General features: G+C 37.4%; 1 protein-coding gene across 3 annotated transcripts in view; it reads left to right on the forward strand.

Moving 5' to 3' along the window:
• The window catches only part of MFSD8 (major facilitator superfamily domain containing 8), a 33,240-nt gene extending 28,403 nt beyond the window's left edge, over positions 1-4,837 (forward strand). For all 3 annotated transcript variants that reach the window (XM_044224005.1, XM_044224007.1, XM_044224006.1), the window contains 3 exons: positions 1,277-1,380; positions 1,469-1,716; positions 3,765-4,837. In XM_044224005.1, the coding sequence (XP_044079940.1) occupies positions 1,277-1,380; positions 1,469-1,716; positions 3,765-3,971 (559 nt within the window). In that variant the 3' untranslated portion in view covers positions 3,972-4,837. The remainder of the gene's footprint in view (positions 1-1,276; positions 1,381-1,468; positions 1,717-3,764) is intronic.
• Positions 4,838-21,730: the final 16,893 nt, after the last annotated feature.

Here is a 21,730-nt window from a genome sequence, read left to right on the forward strand (position 1 = left end):
CCAAGCAGTATTCAAATGTTCTCTATGGTTGCAATGGTTTTTAAAATTTTATTTCATACTGTCTTCTTTTGTTTCACAACTTAGTTGACTCGGGCTCTTAAGTTTCTTAAGCCTTTTAATCTATACATTTAACATTTTTCTCTCTTTTTTTCCTTTCCAAAATGAAGAAACCAGGATGTATGTTTTATAGTTTCTCGCATTTTGGATCTCGCTGATTGAATGGAACCCTGTGGTGTTTTGTTTTTGTTTTTGTTTTTTTACATTTTCCTGTGTTTACTATATTTCTCAAAAATTGATCCTTAGATCTAGAAGCTTGATGAAATTTAAGTTCAATTTTTCAGCAAGAATATACTTTATAGGTGGTATTATATGCTTACATCATGAGAAATGTTAGATTTTATCTCTTTTTATACTGTTAGTGACTGTCAAGCATTCCTAGATTCATTAATTTATTAATAGATCATTATACAATGATTATACAATGCTGGTTTTTAATTCTATCATGTCTTTATTTAAGTTTTTGGAATATTTTCTTTAAAGAGAACCTTCTTATCACCAATTATCTGGATATCTTGAGGTACAGTTTGTATAGGAAAGACAAGATTACTTCCTTTTATTAAGTGATTTTTTAAAATAATGATTCAGCTTCCTAACATCCTTTAAAAGTAACCAAGAGTATTTTATTTTAATATAATATGAATTCATAGATTATAACATTTTTATGTGTTTTAATCCATTGTCATTACTATTATTTTTGGTGTTTGCACTGTTATGGTTTTGGCCAGCATCTTCAAATTGGCTCAGAGTACCTTTATCTAGGTACTAGGAGGACCTAGTAGTCACCTATAGCATCTAATACTTCTGGTATGAAAAAATATCCAGACTCATCTTTTTCTTTTTTAAAAAGATTTATTTATTTATTTATTAGAGAGAGAGAGAGCAGAAACAAAGAGGCAGAGGGAGAAGCAGACTCCCTGTAGAGCTGGGAGCTCATCTTGGGGCTTGATTCCAGGACCCTAAGATCTTGGTCCTGATCCGAAGGCAGACATATAACTGACAAGCCACCTAGGCACCCCTCCAGGCTTATCTTATATGTTTTCTGTTCTAGGTATGAAATCAGTTGGTTCTTTCTAGTGGAAAATTATATTTAACATTCATATTATTTGGTATATGACTAAAAGGATCAAGATATTATATCACAGTTTTAAATATAAAAGTAATGGAACTATGTAATACTGTTTTGTTTTTAAATTACAAAGTTTCTGTTCTTTAACAGGATTGGCGAACGTGCTATTCTACTGGGAGGACTCATCGTTGTATGGGTTGGCTTCTTTATCTTGTTACCCTGGGGAAATCAGTTTCCCAAAATACAGTGGGAAGGTATAACCATACACAATTCTATAATGTTTGCCCCTGTTATTCATCTAAAATTAGCAAGTAATGCACTGTGCTAATTTTGTTTTAACAGATTTACATAATAATTCAATTCCTAATACCACATTTGGGGAAATTATTATTACTCTTTGGAAATCTCCAAGAGAAGATCACAATGAAGGACCAACTGGCTGCCCAATTGAACAAGCCTGGTGCTTCTACACCCCCATGATTCATCTGGCCCAGTTCCTCACATCAGCTGTGCTAATTGGAATAGGCTATCCATCCTGTAATGTTATGTCCTATACATTATATTCAAAAATTCTGGGACCAAAACCTCAGGTGAGTCATTTACCCTGATATTGCTATTGCAATTATATGAAATAGAGTTGTAAGCACTCACATTTTTTGCTACCATTTTCTGTTTTTGCACAAGCTGACTTGGTGGATTTTTATCTTATTCAGCCCTTTTTAAAAGGATTTTATTTTTTTTATTTTAGAGAGAGATAGAGAGAGAGAGTGCACCAGAGTAAGTGGAGGAGTAGAGGGAAAGGAAGAGAATCTCAAGCTCTCAATCTCAATCCGTGCTGAGTGCAGAGCCTGGTGTTGGGCTCTATCTCACAACCCTGAGATGATGTTCTGAGCTAAAACCAAGAATTGGACACTTAACCACCTGAGCCACCCAGGCGCCCCCTAAGTTTTATTTCTGACTCATCTTTTTAGTAGAAGTTGTTTAAATGGTCACAAAGTGAAAATATGAAGGGGTGCCTGGGTGGCTCAGTGGGTTAAAGCCTCTGCCTTTGGCTCAGGGCATGATCCCAGGGCCCTGGGATCGAGCCCCACATCAGGCTCTCTGCTCCTCCCCCGCTTCTCTATCTGCCCCTCTGCCTACTTGTGATCTTTGTCTATCAAATAAGTAAAATCTTTTTTTTTTTAAAGTGAAAATATGAATTTCTTCCTTAAAAATTGCACTGATAGTTTTACATTTTGAGGACAGAAATCAGTGTTTCTACTGATACAAGACAAAGAGAAAAGAAAATTTTTAATACTGTGTTTTTAAGCTATAATAGCAGGTAAAGCATTTCTTAAGTTTTTAAAATATAAAATTGTATTTTCAAATTTTCAAAATCAAGAATAAAAGCAAATTACAAAAGCAATGTATGATAGTTGTAACAAAAGCCAAACAGTTTGAAGTATGTATGGGAGAAAATGAAGGCTCCCCTTATCCTCAAAACACTAAAGATGACCCCTGTTCACTTCATTTGCATTTTTCAATACCTATTCAAGCATATGTGCACTCCTGACTTTTTAGAAAAAGATAACACAGAATATATCACATTTAAATTTTTTTCCATCTTGAATTTTTTTACAGCAGCCATAGCTTTCTTTCCATCTTAGTGCTTATAGATGTTCTCATTATAAGATCTTACTTGATGGGGCACCTGGGTGGCTCAGGGGGTTAAGCCGCTGCCTTCGGCTCAGGTCATGATCTCAGGGTTCTGGGATCGAGTCCCGCATCAGGCTCTCTGCTCAGCAGGGAGCCTGCTTCCTCCTCTCTCTCTCTCTGCCTGCCTCTCTGCCTACTTGTGATCTCTCTCTGTCAAATAAATAAATAAAATCTTAAAAAAAAAAGATCTTACTTGATATAAGACCTTATTCTTTTAAACAACTGGTTAGCATTCCATTCATTAAATATACCGTAATTTATTTACTTAATCCATCATTGATGAACAGTTAGGTAGTTTTCAATTTGAGGATATTAAAAGAATTGCTGCATTGTATATTCTTAGGTAGATTATTTGGGGTACAGTAGTTGGAAGAGTGACATTTTGCTATAGTGAAAAGTGGCACAGTGGAATCAGCCAACCATGCCTTCAAATATTTTGGACAGGTTGCCTGAATTTTCTGGGCTTCACCTTCCATGTTTATTAAATGCATCCCCATTTAATTTAATAAATTTAGTTATCCAATACCAATTGCAGAAACCTGTGAATGTTGGAAACAATACATGTAAAACACCTAGCACAGTGTTTGGAAGATAGGAAGTATAAAATAAATGTTGGCTGTAAAGGATAATTAATAAATTATATTGTTTCTAGGACTTCAGCAGACACTGTTTGTCCCTTTATACTACTATATTTTTCTTAAACTGACTAATCAATTAAGTTTATTGTTCATTATTTGCTGTATTTATACAGAGGCATTTAATTTATTCAAAAATCAAAGATGGAGAAAGTGATTCTTGTGAGTTTATTATAGTTTGCTAATAGTAGTATCATCATTATTATTATTAGTAGTAGTAGTACTAATACTAGTAGTCATATCATCCTGTTTTTAAAATAGCTAAACCTGAATATCAGTCGGCTTCTCCTTCCCTCTCCCTGCCACAGGGTGTGTACATGGGCTGGTTAACAGCTTCTGGAAGTGCAGCACGGATTCTTGGACCTGTGTTCATCAGCCAACTCTATACTTCCTGGGGCCCACGATGGGCATTCAGCCTTGTGTGTGGAATAGTGGTACTTACCATCATGCTCCTGGTTGCAGTATACAAAAGACTCATTGCTTTTTCTGTAAGGCATGGAAGGATTCAAGAGTAACGTAACTAACTCTGCAATGGAAAGTACTTGGTATGGGACTTCCTCTTCCAAGACTCTGCTATGAGTCAGGTTCCAAAAGTCAGGCTGCAAATATTGTATATTTTGAATAACAAGAACATACATTGAATAATTCAGGGAATTCAATGTGTAATTGGGAATAGTAAGGTAATATTAAAACACTCTGGTTCATAATTTCCTTCTTTCAAACAATATTCTATCATAACATCTCTTTTGGGGTGCATGAATTCATGAGTGAATGGACAATGGTTTATAAATGGGAAGTTGTACGTTTAGCTTAGACTGCAGAAGTGTCATTAAAATAATGAGAAAATACGCAGTGAAATCGTAAGGAGAGTTCTGTATGAATTACCTATAACAAAAAAAAAAAGAAATTATAGAAATTACCTAAATATAAGTATCTCTGTTTGAAGATACCTACTTTTTATTTATTTAAAAATGCAATTTCTATTATCAATTTCCTATGAAATAAAAATCATGACTCTTAAACTTTTTATTTACCATGACCTGCTGTTCTACCTGATGTTCTGTGTCATTATTTTTAATATTATACCTTTTGTCCTATTTTAGTTCAGGATCTCACTAAGTAACCCCTAAGTTAATAGGTAAGCACAAATAATGCTAATACTTGAGCAATAAAGAGGAGTAAGAGATCAAGATGAATTACACTATCTTCAGTAGGACTAATTACAATTTTCTTTCAAGTACTACTAATAATAACTCACTTTAGGAACATGAGCCAAGTGTGTTACAGTATACATATACTGAACAGCAAACTGTGTATTAAAATTACTGGCAGGGGGAACGCCTGGGTGGCTCAGTTGGTTAAGCAGCTGCCTTCGGCTCAGGTCATGATCCCAGCGTCCTGGGATCGAGTCCCACATCTGGCTCCTTGCTCAGCAGGGAGCCTGCTTCTCCCTCTGCCTCTGCCTGCCATTCTGTCTGCCTGTGCTTGCTCTCTCCCTCTCTCTCTCTGATAAATAAAATCTTAAAAAAAAAAAAAATTAAAAAAAAAAAAATTACTGGCAGGGGCGCCTGGGTGGCTCAGTGGGTTAAGCCGCTGCCTTTGGCTCAGGTCATGATCTCAAGGTCCTGGGATCGAGTCCCGCATCGGGATCTCTGCTCAGCAGGGAGCCTGCTTCCCTCTCTCTCTCTCTGCCTGCCTCTCCATCTACTTGTGATTTCTCTCTGTCAAATAAATATATAAAATCTTAAAAAAAATTAAAAAAAATAAAATTACTGGCATTTTTCAACTCCCTTAAATTCTGGAGAAAAACTTTCACTTCAGTTATTTACTTTTCCCATCTCTCGTTAGTGACAGGGAAGACACGACAGTTTTCAAACTATGTGCAGCTATTCAGAACTGCAGAATTTTAAGTTGGCATGGGCCATGACAGCCCCAGTCTAGCCAGGCTAATAAATATTTGAGGTAAAATTGCTTTACTCTATCAGTTTACTGAGTTTACTTGAAGTTGGCTAAATCACACTCTCTTATGTATACATTTCTACCTCTACATATGTTGAATGCTGATAAGAGGAATAGTATAGAATTATGTATATGGATGATCAATATTACCAAAAAATGCAAAAATATTTCTAAATATTTTACCAAATGTTTCCTACTCTAAGTTTTATTTTCAAATTTCAAAGTAATTAAGTAAACACTATAATCTGCACTTTATACTGTTTACTGTACTTGTGTTTTTTTCCTTTTCTTTTTTTTTTCTCACAGTTGTGGAGGATAGAAGTCTAAGATCAAGGTTGTCAGCAGGGTTGGTTTCTTCTGAGGTCTCTCTCCTTGGCCTGTAGAGATATATCTTCTCCCTGTATCTTTTGTTTGTTTTTCCAGCTTTATTGGGATATAATTTACATATAACATTGTGTATGTTGAAGGTGTACAATACATTGATTTGATGAATTTATATATAGCAAAATGGTTACCGCTGTAGCTTTAGCTAACACCTCTGTCCTATCACATAATTATCCTTTCTTTTTTGTGGTGAGAACATTTAAGATCTACTCTCAGCAATTTTTAAGTATAAAATGCAGCATTATTAATTGTGATCACCATGCTATAGAGTAAATCCCCAGAACTTATTTATCTTATAATAGGAAGTTCTCTGACCAATATCTCCCCATTTCCTTCACCCACAGCCCCTGTCAACTATCACCCATTCTCTGCCTCTAATAGCTCAGCTCTTTTAGATTTCATATATAAGTCTCTGACTGATTTCATAATGGCTTCAAGTTCCATCCATCTTGCCACAATGGAAGGCTCTCCTTTCTCGTGGCTAAATAATATTCCACTACATACACACATCTTCCTTATCCATTCCCCCATAGATAGACATCTAGGTTTTTCCCTGTTTTGTCTTTGTCTTTTGTCTTTCTGAATAATGCTGCAGTGAACATGGGAGTGAAGATACCTCTTTGAAATCCTGCCTTCATCTCCTTTGGATATATACCCATAAGAGGGATTGCCACGCCGTATGGTAGTTCTTTATTTTTTGAAGAACTTCCATTCTGTGTTCCACAGTGGCTGCACCAATTTACATTTCTACCAACAGTGCACAAGGGTTCCTTTTTTCTCCACACCCTCATCGATACTTGTTATTTATTGTATTTTTCATACTAGCCATTTTCAAGGTGCTAGGTGATAACTCATTATGGTTTTCATTTGCATTTCCTTGAGAATTACTGATGTGGAACATCCTTTCATGTCTCTGCTGGCCATATATATGTCCTTTGGAAAAATGTCTTTTTAGAAACTCTGCCCATTTTTAAAAAATCTTTTCTTTTTTTTTTTTTTTTTTTTTAAGCTCTATCCTCAATGTGGGGCTTGAACTCCCAACCCTGAGATCAAGAATTGCATGCCATATGGACTAAGCCAGCCAGGTGCCCCTCCTCTGCCCATTTTTAAATCAGACTATTCAGCTTTTTTGCTATTGAAATTTGCTGTACTCTTAAATCCAACTTCTTTAGCTCTACTAGAAAGCTTAATCGGACAGAAATTATCCTGATTAAATTTTAGAGATTGTTTTGTCTCATCTCCACCTCCCTTAGCAAGACCACTTCAGTTAGACTTATCAGAACCATAGTTACGTGTCTGGCTGTTTGGTCAAGTCCTGGGATCTCTCTTTCCTGATGTTGTGCAGCTCTTTCCTCAGTCTTACATTTTTTTGGGTAACTTCTAATCCTAAAGAGTGAACTCCACCCTTGGTTTAGATAGTGTGTGTGATAGAAATAACAATAATGGTGATGATGAAAATAATAGCATACGTTTAGAGAATTCTTTCCATATTGCAGGTAATATGTAATATACAGTTTAATTTTCACAGCCATCTTATAAAGCAAAGATACTGTTGTGAGTCCCATTTTACAGATAAAGCAACAGAGGTATAGAGAAGTTAAGACACTTGTCTAAGTAAATCTCTTTAGACTCCACACTCTAAACCACTAAATTTGTTATAGTGGGGAAAAAAGCCCAGAAAGTTGCCAGAGCAGTTAATTGTATATTTTAGCATTAAATTAAGTTAGGTATACCAGTGAATCATAATAGTAGAAATATTTGAAAAATGTAATTTGAACCCGACTAACTGGAGCTATTATCTTAGCAGAGTAGACTGTTTCTGTGCAAGAATATGACATAGAGAAGTTTCCCAACTTCCCAAGATTTATAATATTAAATAAAATTCAGATAAACTATAACCTTGCAAAAATGACTAACACCTTTCTTTTCAGTAAGAGTGCTTTCTTTTCTGGGTGATTATACCACCACACATCTTGGCATAGAAGAAGATGAGGAAGTGACATGGGGTTGAGGTCAGGGCAGGGAGACAGACTTGAGGAAAAAATCACTAGTTAAGGTCTTGAGTGAGACAAGTGGAGTCTAAGTTGAAAAAGATGACAGGAGACCATAAGATATGAAAACTTGCTAAAAATAGTTTGTATTTCAGAATGGTAAGTTTTTGAAAACCTAATCTTAAAGGATTTTTATATTTGAAGGGATTTATAACTTCACAAAGCATCTCCATGTTACCTTGCTAAGCTAGCCTACATTCAAGCTCTCCCAGTTATCTTGCCTAAAGTGAAATAGATCTGTATGTAATTTTTGTTTGGGAGAGTGTAAACTATTTATCGGCATCTACTCAAGAATAGATTAACTTATTGTGAGAGGATATTTTCAGTACCATTTTTGACTACAGATTTATTTGTAAGTTAATGTATTTTACATTGTGAATGTATACTTTCTAATAAAAAATTACTATGTATATGTATCTTAAGCCTTAAAATTATTTATTCATACTTTCAACACCTATTCAAGGGGTACCTATTATGTACCAATCACCGTGTCATCGTTGGGAATAAAGAAGTGAACAAAATACACGGAGCCCCTGCCCTCGTGGGACTTAAATTAATTAGTGATTACACAAATGATTATGCCTGAAGCAAGGGTGATGCGAGAGAAGTATAGGGAGCTATGAAGGTGACGTGACTCATGGGGGATCTGATCTGAACAGGAAAGTCAGGGACTGTTTTTCTAAAGATGTAATGATTAACTAAGGCTTGGTGGAGAGAATGGTTTGGACTGGTGAAGAATGAGACAAGTGCATTTCAGGCTGAAGGGAAGGCAGGTGCAAAAACCCTGGAAGTAGTAAGATATTGGGGCATTCATGGGACTACAGATAGGTCTGAAGTGGCTGGAGTATAGTGACTGAGGGAAAGTTGTGTTAGTTGAGGCTACAGAGGGAAAATGCAAGGCCTTGTAGACTTCAGGCAGTAGGTCTCCAGTGGTAAGAGGTATTCTAACTTTAGGCACAGTTAGAGTTAGGAGTCCAAAGAATGTCATCAGGACTGTCTTTCTTTTAGTTCTACATGTTTGACTTTATTTTCAGGTACTCTCCATTCTGTGGCAAGGTGCGCACAGGCAGCCCCAAGTTTGCAACATCTTTGTAATTCACAATACCAGAGAAAAATGGTTCTGGCAGAAATATCAGAAAAGGCTCAAAGTTGCCAACTTTAACTTGCATACCCATCTGTGAACTGACCAGATGGACAGGGAATGAAATCCTCTACTAACCCAGGCCTGGATCGTTCATCCATTCTGGGAATGCAGTCGTCTGTACATTGAAGAGACAGGAGGGGAAGAACTGTCAGGCTCAACTTAATTACATAGACTAAGCAGATTTAAAGCTGAATGGAGAAGAGGAGTTTCCACCAAACAAAGGTCTGTTGAGCTGACAAATAGATATGTTTATCCACTATGCCTACACCTCCCAACTGTTCTCACATCATTGCAATCATAGAAAATATTATATGCGCCATTGTGGAAAGTAGATGAAGTTGCTTGTACTCAGCTTCTTCAGACCTACCAATCAAGTCAGTGCTCTAAAGGGAGCCTGCTTCCTCCTCTCTCTCTGCCTGCCTCTCTGCCTACTTGTGATCTCTGTCTGTCAAGTAAATAAATAAAATCTTAAAAAATACATTAAAAAACCAAATAAGAAACCCATTGGTCCCCTTTGGAGGTTCTAGGGTTTTAGTTCTTAATTCTGAAAACCAGAAAATAGATTCAAGAATCTATTCTGCATTTTGCATATCTAAACTTCAGGGTAATCAAATATTGATGAGGGAAAGTTATTTTCTATAGATGAATCCAAGTTAGGAGTGCCTGAGTGGTTCAGTTGGTTGAGCATCTAACTCTTGATTTTGGCTCATCATGATCTCAGGGCCATGGGATCAAGCCCTGTGACAGGCTCAGTAGGGAGTCTGCTTGAGGATTCTCTCTCCATTTCCCTCTGCCCCTCCCCAACTTGCACACACATGCAGACACACACACACACACACTCATGTGAGATTTCATAAGGAATTGAGAAAAAAAGAAGAAGTGGGAAACATGAGAAAAATTGACTTCGGTGAAAGAGCAAGGTCAGCAGTTAAATGTTGGAGAATCACTGGCAGAGTTTCTAGAACCTAGTTCCATAACTTCATCAGCATGGCTGTGGGATCTGTGCTGAGCAGGGGTGGCAATGTCTTTTCTGGGGCAGCTCCTACATTCAGTGATTTAGGCATTGGGCCTAACTGCTAAGCTTGAATCTCTGTCCCTCCTAGATATTCTATGTACCAATACCCTTTAATAAATGTATTCTCTGCTTACCTAATTAGATTAGATTCTAATGTTTGCAACTAAAAACCCTGACTGATACACAGGAGGCAAGAGTAGATGTTTGGAGGCAAGCAGTTTACTGTAGTAGTTCAGATGGGTAATGCTGGTGACCTGGGACTAGGGAATTGGCAGTGGAACTGGGAGTTGAAAGCACAGCATCAAAATATATTTCAGAAGTAGAGTTTACAGGATTAATTGATTAGATAAAGTAAAAGAAGGTGTTAAGAATGACTTCTGGGGTGCCTGGGTGGCTCAGTCGGTTAAGCATCCGGCCTTTTGTTGCATTCACAATCCCAGGGTCCCTGGATCAAGTCTGCATCTGCTCCATCCACTCATTCTTTCAATCTCTCTCAAAAAATAAGTAATTAAAATCTTTTTATTTATTTATTTTTAATTAATTTACTTGACAGACAGAGATCACAAGTAGGCAGAGAGGCAGACAGAGAGAGAGGAGGAAACAGGCTCCCTGCTGAGCAGAGAGCCCAATGTGGGGCTCGATCCCAGGACCTTGGGATCATGACCTGAGCCGAAGGCAGAGGCTTTAACCCCCTGAGCCACCCAGGTGCCCCTAAATAAATAAAATCTTAAAAAAACACTAAGAATGAATTCCAGGATTCTGACACGAACAGCTAGATATACAAGTGCCATTTATGGATTAAATATGGAGGAGGAACAAGAAAATAGTACAGTTGAATTAAATTATATTCTTACAGACAACAAAGGCATGCCAGATAGATCGACCCATAAAACACAAAAAAAACTAAATATCATAAAATGAGCAGAAAGAAATTATGAAATAATGGAAACTTGAAAAAATGACATAAATCATATCTGGAAATGAGACAATTCCTCAGTGATATTGAGAAATAAGAGAATATGCAGGTATGAAAGTATTGCTGGCAAAGCTCAGAAAAGAATAAGAAGTTTAAAAATCTCAACATAAAGATCAAATTAGAAGGAACATAAGAGTAAATAAGATGCCACAGATAACTTCATAAGGGAAATAAAAGACAAAGGAAAAATTAAAACAACAGAAGTAGAGATTAAAATCATTCCATAGACAGTGATAGATATAAAAACTAAGCACAGATAACATATATTGTAGAAGTCTTTGAAGATAGCCAAAGCAATAAAACAGAATAAATTCTACGGGCTATAATACAAGAAAAATTTGCTAAAATAAAACTCAAACAAGTGTATAAAAAGTATCTGTACTTTCAGGTACCAAGCACCCAAAAAACTGACTCAGAAGAATACTATATGATACTATTATGATATTAATTTATTTCAAATTGATTTATATATTTAATGTTTATCACAATAAAACTCAGTAGGAATTGAGAAGATGACTCCTAAATTATGATGGAAATGCAAAGACCTAGCACATCAAAATAATCCTGAAGAAAGCTGGAAGACATACTAATAATACATTTCAAGATTTAATATGAAGATATAGTAACTAGGGCAAAAGTGTTTTCAGTATAAAGAGACAAATAATTCAATGAAACAATAAAAAGTCTAAAAAGAGACATATAATGTCACTTGATTTTAAGCAAAAGAGTAAAGTAATTTAAATTTTGTTTCTTAGAACCTTAATATTATTCGTATTTTCCATGCTATTACTAATTACTTGAACATATTTTTTTGACATTGGAACAGCCAACAAATCAGTCATATCAATAAATGCAAACAGGTGGGGTGCTTGGGTGGCTCAGTCATTTAAACGTCTGCCTTTGGCTCAGGTCATGATCCCAGGATGCTGGGACTGAGCCCCACATTGGGCTCCCCGCTCTGTAGGGAGCCTGCTTCTCCCTCTCTCCCTGCCTGCTGCTCTCCCTGCTTGTGCTCTCCCTCTCTCTCTGTTAAATGAATGAATAAATAAATGCAAATAGGCTCATCTTTTCTTTTTTTTAATATTTTATTTATTTATTTGACAGAGAGAGATTGCAAGTAGGCAGAGAGGCAGGCAGAAAGAGGAGAGGAGGAAGCAGGCTCTCTGCTGAGAAGAGAGCCCGATGTGAGGCTCGATCCCAAGACTCTGAGATTGTGACCTGAGCGGAAGGCAGAGGCTTAACCCACTGAGCCACCCAGGCACCCCCAAATAGGCTCATCTTTAACGAGAAAAAAATATTTTCATCTCTTTTGCTAAGAAATTCAACACTAAACTGTGTACAAGAGACATTCCTTAAACAGACACAGAAAGGTTAAAAATAAAATGCTAAGTACAAATGTTCCAGGCCATGCTAATTCAAAGAAAGCAGGGGTCAACATCTTGATTTAACAAGGCAGAATTCAGGCAAAAAGGAATAAAAAGGTTACTTTATTATGCTAAGTGTTACAATCACAAAGAAAATGTTAATATTTGTGTCATCAATAAGACATCAATAACTTTTATAAAGCAAAAACTATAAGAAATGCTGTTTTTTTAAAGATTTTTCTTTTTTCTTTTTATTTTTTTTCTTTTTTATTTCTTTGACAGACAGACAGAGATCACAAGTAGGCAGAGAGGCAGGCAGAGAGAGAGAGGAAGATGCAGGGTCCCTGCCAAGCAGAGAGCCTGATGCAGGACTTGATCCCAGGACCCTAGATCATGACCTGAGCCGAAGGCAGAAGCTTTAACCCACTGAGCCACCTAGGAGCCCCCAAAAATGCTGTTTTGTCACAATAAAAATTAATTTTAAAAAAGTCTGAGTTCACAAATATACCAAAACCAAACACCTTACTAGTTACCTTTGGCAGTTTCTAGAGCACAAACTCTTTTTTATTCTGAGAACTAGTAAATAAAGGAAAAAATGAAGCTTTGTGCCAACCTTTTCTGTATCTTCTTTATTTCTGGTTAATCAATGACAAAAATTCAAAAGGAATGACAGAAATGTCACCATCTTGTAATTCCTAATGAAATCATGAATCTAAGTAGCAGTCATCATTGAATGGAAAACTCATCGAGAACTTTATAATGCATACATGACACTGACAGCTTCTGAATCTACTAATCAATCTTAGTATCACAAAAAGAGACAACAAGTTATCATACGTTCCTAGTAGTAAAAACAGTACCAGCTAAGAACTATTCTTGTCCCTTTCCCTCTCCATCTAACCCCACCCCAATCAAACCTAAGTCTAATCATGCTTCTAGAGCTTTTGGAAAATTCAGAATATACATCGTAAATGGTACCATTGGGATGCATTTAGTTGATCCTAGAACTTAAGAAATGCTACAGAACATTTCTGTAAAGTTTATCATATGTTTAAACTTTCTAATAAAATGTATTGATAGATAGATATACATACTTTTCAGTCCCATGGCAACAATAGTAAAATCTTATATTAACAAAGTGATGAATAGTCTCTACACACAGTCTCTAAATAGACTCTCTATATAAAATAGTCTCTTTATATTAAAGAAACAAATTTTTTTTCTTTAACAAATAAATGGCAGAAAACATGGTAGAGGTGGAATAATATTAAAAGATTAATATGCTAAGTGAAGCAAGTCAGAGAGAGAAAGACAAATACTGTATGATCTTGTTTATATATGGAATTGAAAAAAACTGAACTCACAGAAACAGAACAGATTGGTGGTTACCAGAGGCAGGGGATGACGGGGGGCAGTGGTTGAAGATAGGGAGTATGGGTGAAAGTGGCCAAAAGGTAAAAACTACCAGTTATAAGATAAGTCCTGGGGATATACTGTGGTGCCTATAGTCAAAAATATTGTATGTTGCTAAAAGAGATCTTAAAAGTTCTCATCACAATTAGCTTCAGTTTTGGTGAGCATAGCAAAATGTGTAGAGTAGAATCACTACCAATGTACACCTAAAACAAATGTAACATGTCAACTATACTAAAAAAAATGTTTTTAAGAACCTAGATGTCCATCAACAGATGAATGGATAAAGAAGATGTGGTATATATACACAATGGAATATTACACAGCCATCAAAAGAAATGAAATCTTGCCATTTGCGACGACGTGGATGGAACTAGAGGGTATCATGCTTAATGAAATAAGTCAAGCAGAGAAAGACAACTATCATATGATCTCCCTGATATGAGGAAGTGGAGATGCAGCAAGGGGGGGGTTAAGGGGGTAGGATAAGAATAAATGAAACAAGATGGGATTGGGAGGGAGACAAACCACAAGTGACTCTTAATCTCACAAATCAAACTGAGGGTTGCTGGGGGGAGAGGGGGGGGAGAAGGGGGGTTGGGTTATGGACATTGGGGAGGGTATGTGCTATGGTGAGTGCTGTGAAGTGTGTAAACCTGGTGATTCACATACCTGTACCCTGGGGGATAAAAATATATGTTTATAAAAAATAAAAAATTAAAGAGAAAAAAAATAAAATACATTATATTAGAGAAAAATAAATGACACATTGTTTTTATGTTGGATTATATTTAGATTTTTTGACTATAAAAGTAGCCAGTGTCTTATGAAATAAAATAAATTTGCATGACATCTGAAAAAAAATGTTTTTAAATAAATACTCCCACACACACCCTAAATTCTCATCCCAAGAAAACAAAATTGTAACTATGTGAGGTGATTACTGTTAACTAAATATGTGATAATCATTTTTGTGTACAACCTTTACCTACAACCTTTCATGAAGATAAAGAAATACTAGGGGCAGAACTAAGGTAGAGGAGTAGTCGGGGGCCCCTAAGTTTGCCTCGTCCTTGGAACACAGCTAGATTAACATCCAACTATTTCCAACAACTAGGAATACAATCTGAGGAAACAATCTGCACAGTTGGAGGGAAAGAACCTGGTGGACGTGAGGTTCAGAGATGTGATTTGGAGGAGAGGAGAGCCCAGCAGCCACAAAGGGAGGGACACCTTTTCATGGAGCAAAATCAGGGAGAGGGAAAAAAATGGGAGAGTGCACAGTGGGTTGGGATGGGATAATAAATCATAGTGAGGAGATACCCTGGGTCACACAGGGAGAGATCAGTCTCCTTATGGAGTGCATTCGAAGAGCATACTTTGCCTCTCCAAGGACAGGAGGCCAGGAGGGAGCCATTGAGTCAGTAGGGACAGAGGTATGCACAGAGGTCAGAAAACCTCAACTTTTTACTGTGAGCCACAATAGGCTCCACCTCTGAGTGTGCACAGAATGGCAGCTTTTCTGAGGCAGAACTAAGGAGAAAGCAGACAAGAGCAGATTGCAAAGAACCTGGCTGCCAATTTTTTCACTGTCTGTCACAAGAGATTTAAGCCTCTGTAATGACTTTTCTGGGACAGAAGGGAGTGGGAGACTGAGTTATGTGAAGACGGCAGATAATCTGGTTTCAGCTTTTTGCTAAGTGTTACAATAAACTCTAGTCTGCGTGTGAACTGTGCAGCTTTTTGGGGCCAGGATGGTGCTGGGCATGCTCCGAACCTCTCCTCTGGGAAATGGGAGTGGGCCCACATCATACCAGGTTTTTAAACTTGGGATTTTTGAATCCAGCCACCAACCAAAGATAAAATACAAGAGATCTGTGGCTCTGGGTACGCCAATGGCCTGGGCACATACAGAATACAGGTTAAGGGCAGGGAAGTGACAAAAGCCTGGGACACCGGAGACTGTTCACTTTTGTAAGAGGACCTTTTGAACAGCAGTGGCCATGAGTTCCCCTCCCTGGAGACAAGAGGGAGTGGTGATGCCATATTCTTACTCCTCCACCACTCCTCCCTCCCCCACCCCCAGTACTCTCGGACTTCAGGGAGAAACACAGTGCCTCCAGTGGACACTTGAGTCCCCTACACTAAACCCCACACCCTGCACCTCTCAGGGGCATCTTTACAAAGGCAAGTCAGTTTATAAACAGCCCAGCTCCCTCAGGAGACCAATACAGGCCCTGCATCTACCAAGTCTGATTTAAAAAATGCTCCAAAACATCAGCTAACAGTGGAAATAGGACCAGCCTTGCTTCCTTTTTTTATTTTTCTTTTTTTAATTTTGAAATTTTTCTAATTTAAAAATTAGAAATAATTTTTTAAAAATAAATAAATAATGAATAAATAAATAAATAATAGAAAATAAGAAGATCTTATTTTCTATTCGTTATCTTCTATTTTATCTATATATTTTTTCTTTTCCCTTTCTCTTTTTTTTTGTATTGGGTTTATAATTTTTTATTCATTTTTTGTTCCTTCTCTTGTTTTTTGGATCAGACTTTTTTCTCCTCTTTTCTTCCTTCCCTACTCTTTTTCTTTTTCTTATTTTTAAAGTCAGTTTTACAGTTTCTTATTTGTCTTTCACATTTTTATTCCTTTACCTCTTCTCTTGTCTTGAATTAGGCTTTTGTTGTTTCTCTTTTTTCTTCTTCTTTTTTCTCTTACAGGCTAATCTTGACAAATCAAGGCATAACTACTTAAAGGTCCAAACACTCTCCACTACAAGCAAGGAGGAACTCTGTAAAGACCAGTGGGAAAGAGCAGCAAAAACACACAGCAGAGTGTATAGCATATACCAGAAACATTTCCTGAAGTTGTTGTTATTGTTTTGTTGTTGTTGTTTTTCTTTTATCCTTGCTCTTCTGGACAAAATGACAAGACAGAGAAATTCAGCCCAAAAGAAAGGAGACAATACTCAGTGCCAGGGATTTAATCAAGAGATATAAGCAAGATGTCAACTAGAATTTAAAATAATGAATACAAAGATGCTAGCTGGCTTGAAAAAAGCATAGAAGACACTAGAGGATCCTAATTGCAGAGATAAAAGAACTAAAATCTAGTCTGGCTGAAATTAAAAATGGTATTAATGAGATGCAGTCCCAAATGGAGGCTTTAAAAACAAGGATAAGCGGGGCAGAAGAGCGAGATAGTGATATAGACATCAACATGATGGAAAATAAGGAAGCTGAAAAGAGAAAGAAAACTACTAGATCATGAAAGGAGACTTAGGGACCTCAGCAATTCCATAAAATGAAATAATATCCAGATGATAGGGGCCCCAGAAGATGAGAAGTGAGGGAGATGGGCAGAAGGTTTATTTGAACACAGTATAGCTGAGAACTTCCCGAATCTGGGGAAGGAAACAGAAACTTAAGCACAGGAGGCACAGAGAACCCCCTGAAAAATCAATAAAAATAGGCCAACACCTTGACATATAATGTAGCCTCAAAGATAGAGAAAATTCTGAAAAAAGCCCAGGACAAGAGGTCCTTAACCTACAAGGGTAGACACAGACACATAAGGCTGGTAGCAGACCTGTCCACAGAGATCTTGGAAGGCCAGAAATGACTGGTATGACATATTCAGCATGCTAAATGCAGAAAATATGCAGCCAAAAATACTTTACCCAGCAAGATTGTCATTCAGAATAGAAGGAGAGAGAAAAAATTCTTAGGACAAACAAAAATTAAAGGAATTTGTGAATTCTAAACTAGCCCTGCAAGAAATATTAAAGGGGACCCTTTGAGATGAAAACAGAACAAGAATAACAAAGACAATCTACAGGAACAGCAACTTTACAGGTGATACAATGGCATGAATTCAAATATTTCAATTATTACTCTGAATATAAATAGACTAAATGCTCCAAACAAAAGACATAGGGTATATTGGGCGCCTGGGTGGCTCAGTGGGTTAAGCCGCTGCCTTCGGCTCAGGTCATGATCTCAGGGTCCTGGGATCGAGTCCCGCATCGGGCTCTCTGCTCAGCAGCGAGCCTGCTTCCTCCTCTCTCTCTCTGCCTGCCTCTCTGCCTACTTGTGATCTGTCTCTGTCAAATAAATAAATAAAATCTTTAAAAAAAAAAAAGACATAGGGTATCAGAAAATGTGTGTATGTATATATATGTGTATATATATGGAAAGACCCATCTACAGGCTGCCTATTAAGAGATTCACTTTAGACCCAAAGATACCTCCACATTTAAAGTGAGGGTGTGGAGAACAATTTATCATGCCAATGGATATCAAAAGAAAGCTGAAGTATCCATCCTTATATCAGAAAAATTAAATTTTAAACCAAAGGCTGTAATAACAGATGAGGAAGGATACTACATCATAATAAAAGGGTCTTGGGGCGCCTGGGTGGCTCAGTGGGTTAAAGCCTCTGCTTTCAGCTCAGGTCAGGGCCCCAGGGTCCTGGGATCGAGCCCCACATCAGGCTCCCTGCTTGGCAGAGAGCCTGCTTCCCTTCCTCTCTCTCTGCCTCTCTGCCTAATTGTGATCTATGTCTGTCAAATAAATAAACTTTAAAAATATAATAAAAGGGTCTTATCCAACAAGAAGATCCAACAATTGTAAATATTTATAGCCCTAACTTGGGAGCAGCCAAATATATAAACCCATTAATAACAAAATTAAAGAAAATCATTGATAATAATACAATAATAATAAGGGACTTTAACATCCCACTCATAGCAAGGGACAGGTCTTTTTAATTAATTTATTTATTTTTAAGATTTTATTTATTTACTTGAGAGTGAGAGAGTATGAGAGAGAAGGTCAGAGGGAGAGGCAGACTCCTCATGGAGCAGGGAGCCTGACACAGGACTCAATCCTGAGACTCCAGGATCACGACCTGAGCTGAAGGCAGTTGCCCAACCAACTGAGCTACATAGGCACCCAAGGGACAGATCTAAGAGGAAGATCAACAAGGAAACAAGGACTTTGAATGAAACACTGGACCTGATGGACTTCACAGATACATTCAGAGCATTTCCTTCTAAAGCAGCACAATACACATTCTTCTCAAGTGCAGGTGAAACATTCTCCAAAATAGATCACATACTGGGTGGGTCACAAATCAAGTCTCAACAAATAAAAAAGACTATATGATGCATATTTTCAGACCACAATGCTTTAAAACTTTTGTCAACCATGAAAAAATTTGGAAGGAACACAAATAAATACATGGAGGTTAAAGAACATCCTATTAGGGGTGCCTGGGTGGCTCAGTGAGTTAAGCCGCTGCCTTCAGCTCAGGTCATGATCTCAGGGTCCCGGGATCGAGTCCCACATCGGGCTCTCTGCTCAGCAGGGGGCCTGCTTTCCTTCCTCTCTCTGCCTGCCTCTCTGCCTACTTGTCCTACTTGGGCTTTCTCTCTGTCAAATAAATAAATAAAATCTTTAAAAAAAAAAAAAAAGAACATCCTATTAAAGAATGAATGGGTCAATCAGGAAATTAAAGACTAAATTAAAAAATACATGGAAGCAAATGAAAATGAAAACACTACAGTTCAGAGCCTTTAGGATGCAGCAAAGGCAATCCTAAGAGGAAAGTATATATAGCAACACAGGCCTTCCTCGGGAAACAAAACTCTGAAATATACAACCTAACCTTACACCGAAAGAAGGTAGAAAAAGAGTATCAAAGGGGGCACCTGGGTGGCTCAGTGGGTTAAGCCGCTGCCTTCAGCTCAGATCATGATCTCAGGGTCCTGGCATCGAGTCCCACATTGGGCTCTCTGCTCAGCAGAGAGCCTGCTTCCTCCTCTCTCTCTCTCTCTCTCTCTCTGCCCGCCTTTCTGCCTACTTGTGATCTCTCTGTCAAATAAATAAGTAAAATATTTAAAAAAAAAGAATATCAAAGAAAGCCTAAATCCAGAAGGAAAAGAGAAATAATAAAAGACTAGAGCAGAAATCAATGATATAGAAATTTAAAAAAAAACCCAAAAACAAAAAAACAGTAGAACAGACCAACAAAACCAGGAGCTGGTTCTCTGGAAGAATTAATAAGATCAATATACCCTTACCCAGACTTACCAAAAAGAAAAGAGAAAGGACCAAGTAAATAAAATTATAAATTAAAGAAAACAACCAACACCAAAGAAATATAAACAATTATAAGAGAATATTATGAACAATTATATGCCAACAAACAAGGCAATCTGGATTAAATGGATAAATTCTTAAAAACAATAAATTCTCAAAACTCGAACAGGAAGAAATGAAATATTTGAACAGACCCATAACCAGAAAATAAATTGAATGAGTAATCAAAAATCTCCCAACAGGGGCGCCTTGGTGGCTCAGTGGGTTAAAGCCTCTGCCTTTGGCTCAGGTCATGATCTCAGGGTCCTGAGATCAAGCTCCACATCGGGCACTCTGCTCAGCAGGCAGCCTGCTTCCTCCTCCTCTCTCTGCCTGCTGCTCTGCCTACTTGTGCTCTCTGTCTGTCAAATAAATAAAATCTTAAGAAAAAAAAAAAATCTCCCAACTAACAGAAGTCCAGGGCCAGATGGCTACCCAGGGGAATTCTACCAAACATTTAAAGAAGAGTTAATACCTATTTTCAAACTATTCCAAAGAAATGCCAAGAAAACTTCAAAATTGCTTCTATGAGGATTACATTGATTCCAAAACCAGATAAAGACTCTACAAAAAGGATAATTACAGACCAAAATCTGATGAATATGGATGTAAAAATTCTCACCCAGATACTAGTTAATAGGACCCAACAGTGCATTAAAAGGAATATTCACCATGACCAAGCAGGATTTATTACTGGGCTGCAAGTGTGGTTCAGCATCTGCAAATCAATCATTATGATATAGTACATTAATAAAAGAAAGGCCAAGAACCATATGATCCTCTCAATAGATGCAGAAAAAGTATTTGACAAAGTACAGCATCCTTTCTTGATAAAACTCTCCGCTGTGTAGGGATAGAGGGAACACACCTCAATACAATAAATGCCATATACAAAAAGCCCATAGCGAGAATCAACCTCAATGGGGAAAAAACAGGGTTTTTCCTCTAAAGTAAGGAACACGACAGGGATGTCCACTATCACCACTGTTATTCAACATAGTACTAGATGTCCCAGCCTCAGAAATAAAAGGCATTTTAATCAGCAAAGAAGTCAAACTCTTCACTCTTCACAGAGGACATGATACTCTATGTGGAAAACCCAAAAGACTCTACCCCAAAACTGCTAGAACTCATACAGGAATTCAGCAAAGTGGCAAGATATAAAATCAATGCAGAGATATCAGTTGCATTTCTAAACACGAACAATGAGACAGAAGAAAGAGATTAAGGAGTTGATCCCATTTACAACTGCACTAAAAACCGTAAGATACCTAGGAATAAACCTAACTAAAGGCGTAAAGGATTCGTACTTAGAAAACTATAGAACACTCATGAAAGAAACTGAAGAAGACACAAAGAAATGGAAAAGCATTTCATACCATGGATTGGAAGGACTATTATTGTTAAAATGTCTTATGCTACCTAGAGCAATCTATACATTCAGTGAAATCCCTATAAAAATACTATCAACTTTTTTCACAGAGCTGGAACAAATAATCCTAAAAAGTGTATGGAACCAGAAAAGACCCCAAATAGCCAAAGAATGTTGAAAAAGAAAACCAAAGCTGGTGGCATCACAATTCCGGACTTAAAGCTGTATTACAAAGCTATAATCATCAAGACACTATGGTACTGGCATAAAAACAGACACACAGATCAATTGAATAAAAATAGAAAACCCAGGGGGCGCCTGGGTGGCTCAATGGGTTAAAGCCTCTGCCTTCCGCTCAGGTCATGATCTCAGGGTCCTGGGATCAAGCCCCGCATCAGGCTCTCTGCTTGGCAGCCTTCTTCTTCCTCTCTCCCTGCCTGCCTTTCTTGCCTA

Source organism: Neovison vison, chromosome 11, assembly GCF_020171115.1.
Source record: "Neovison vison isolate M4711 chromosome 11, ASM_NN_V1, whole genome shotgun sequence".
In the NCBI taxonomy this organism is placed as follows: Eukaryota; Metazoa; Chordata; class Mammalia; order Carnivora; family Mustelidae; genus Neogale; species Neogale vison.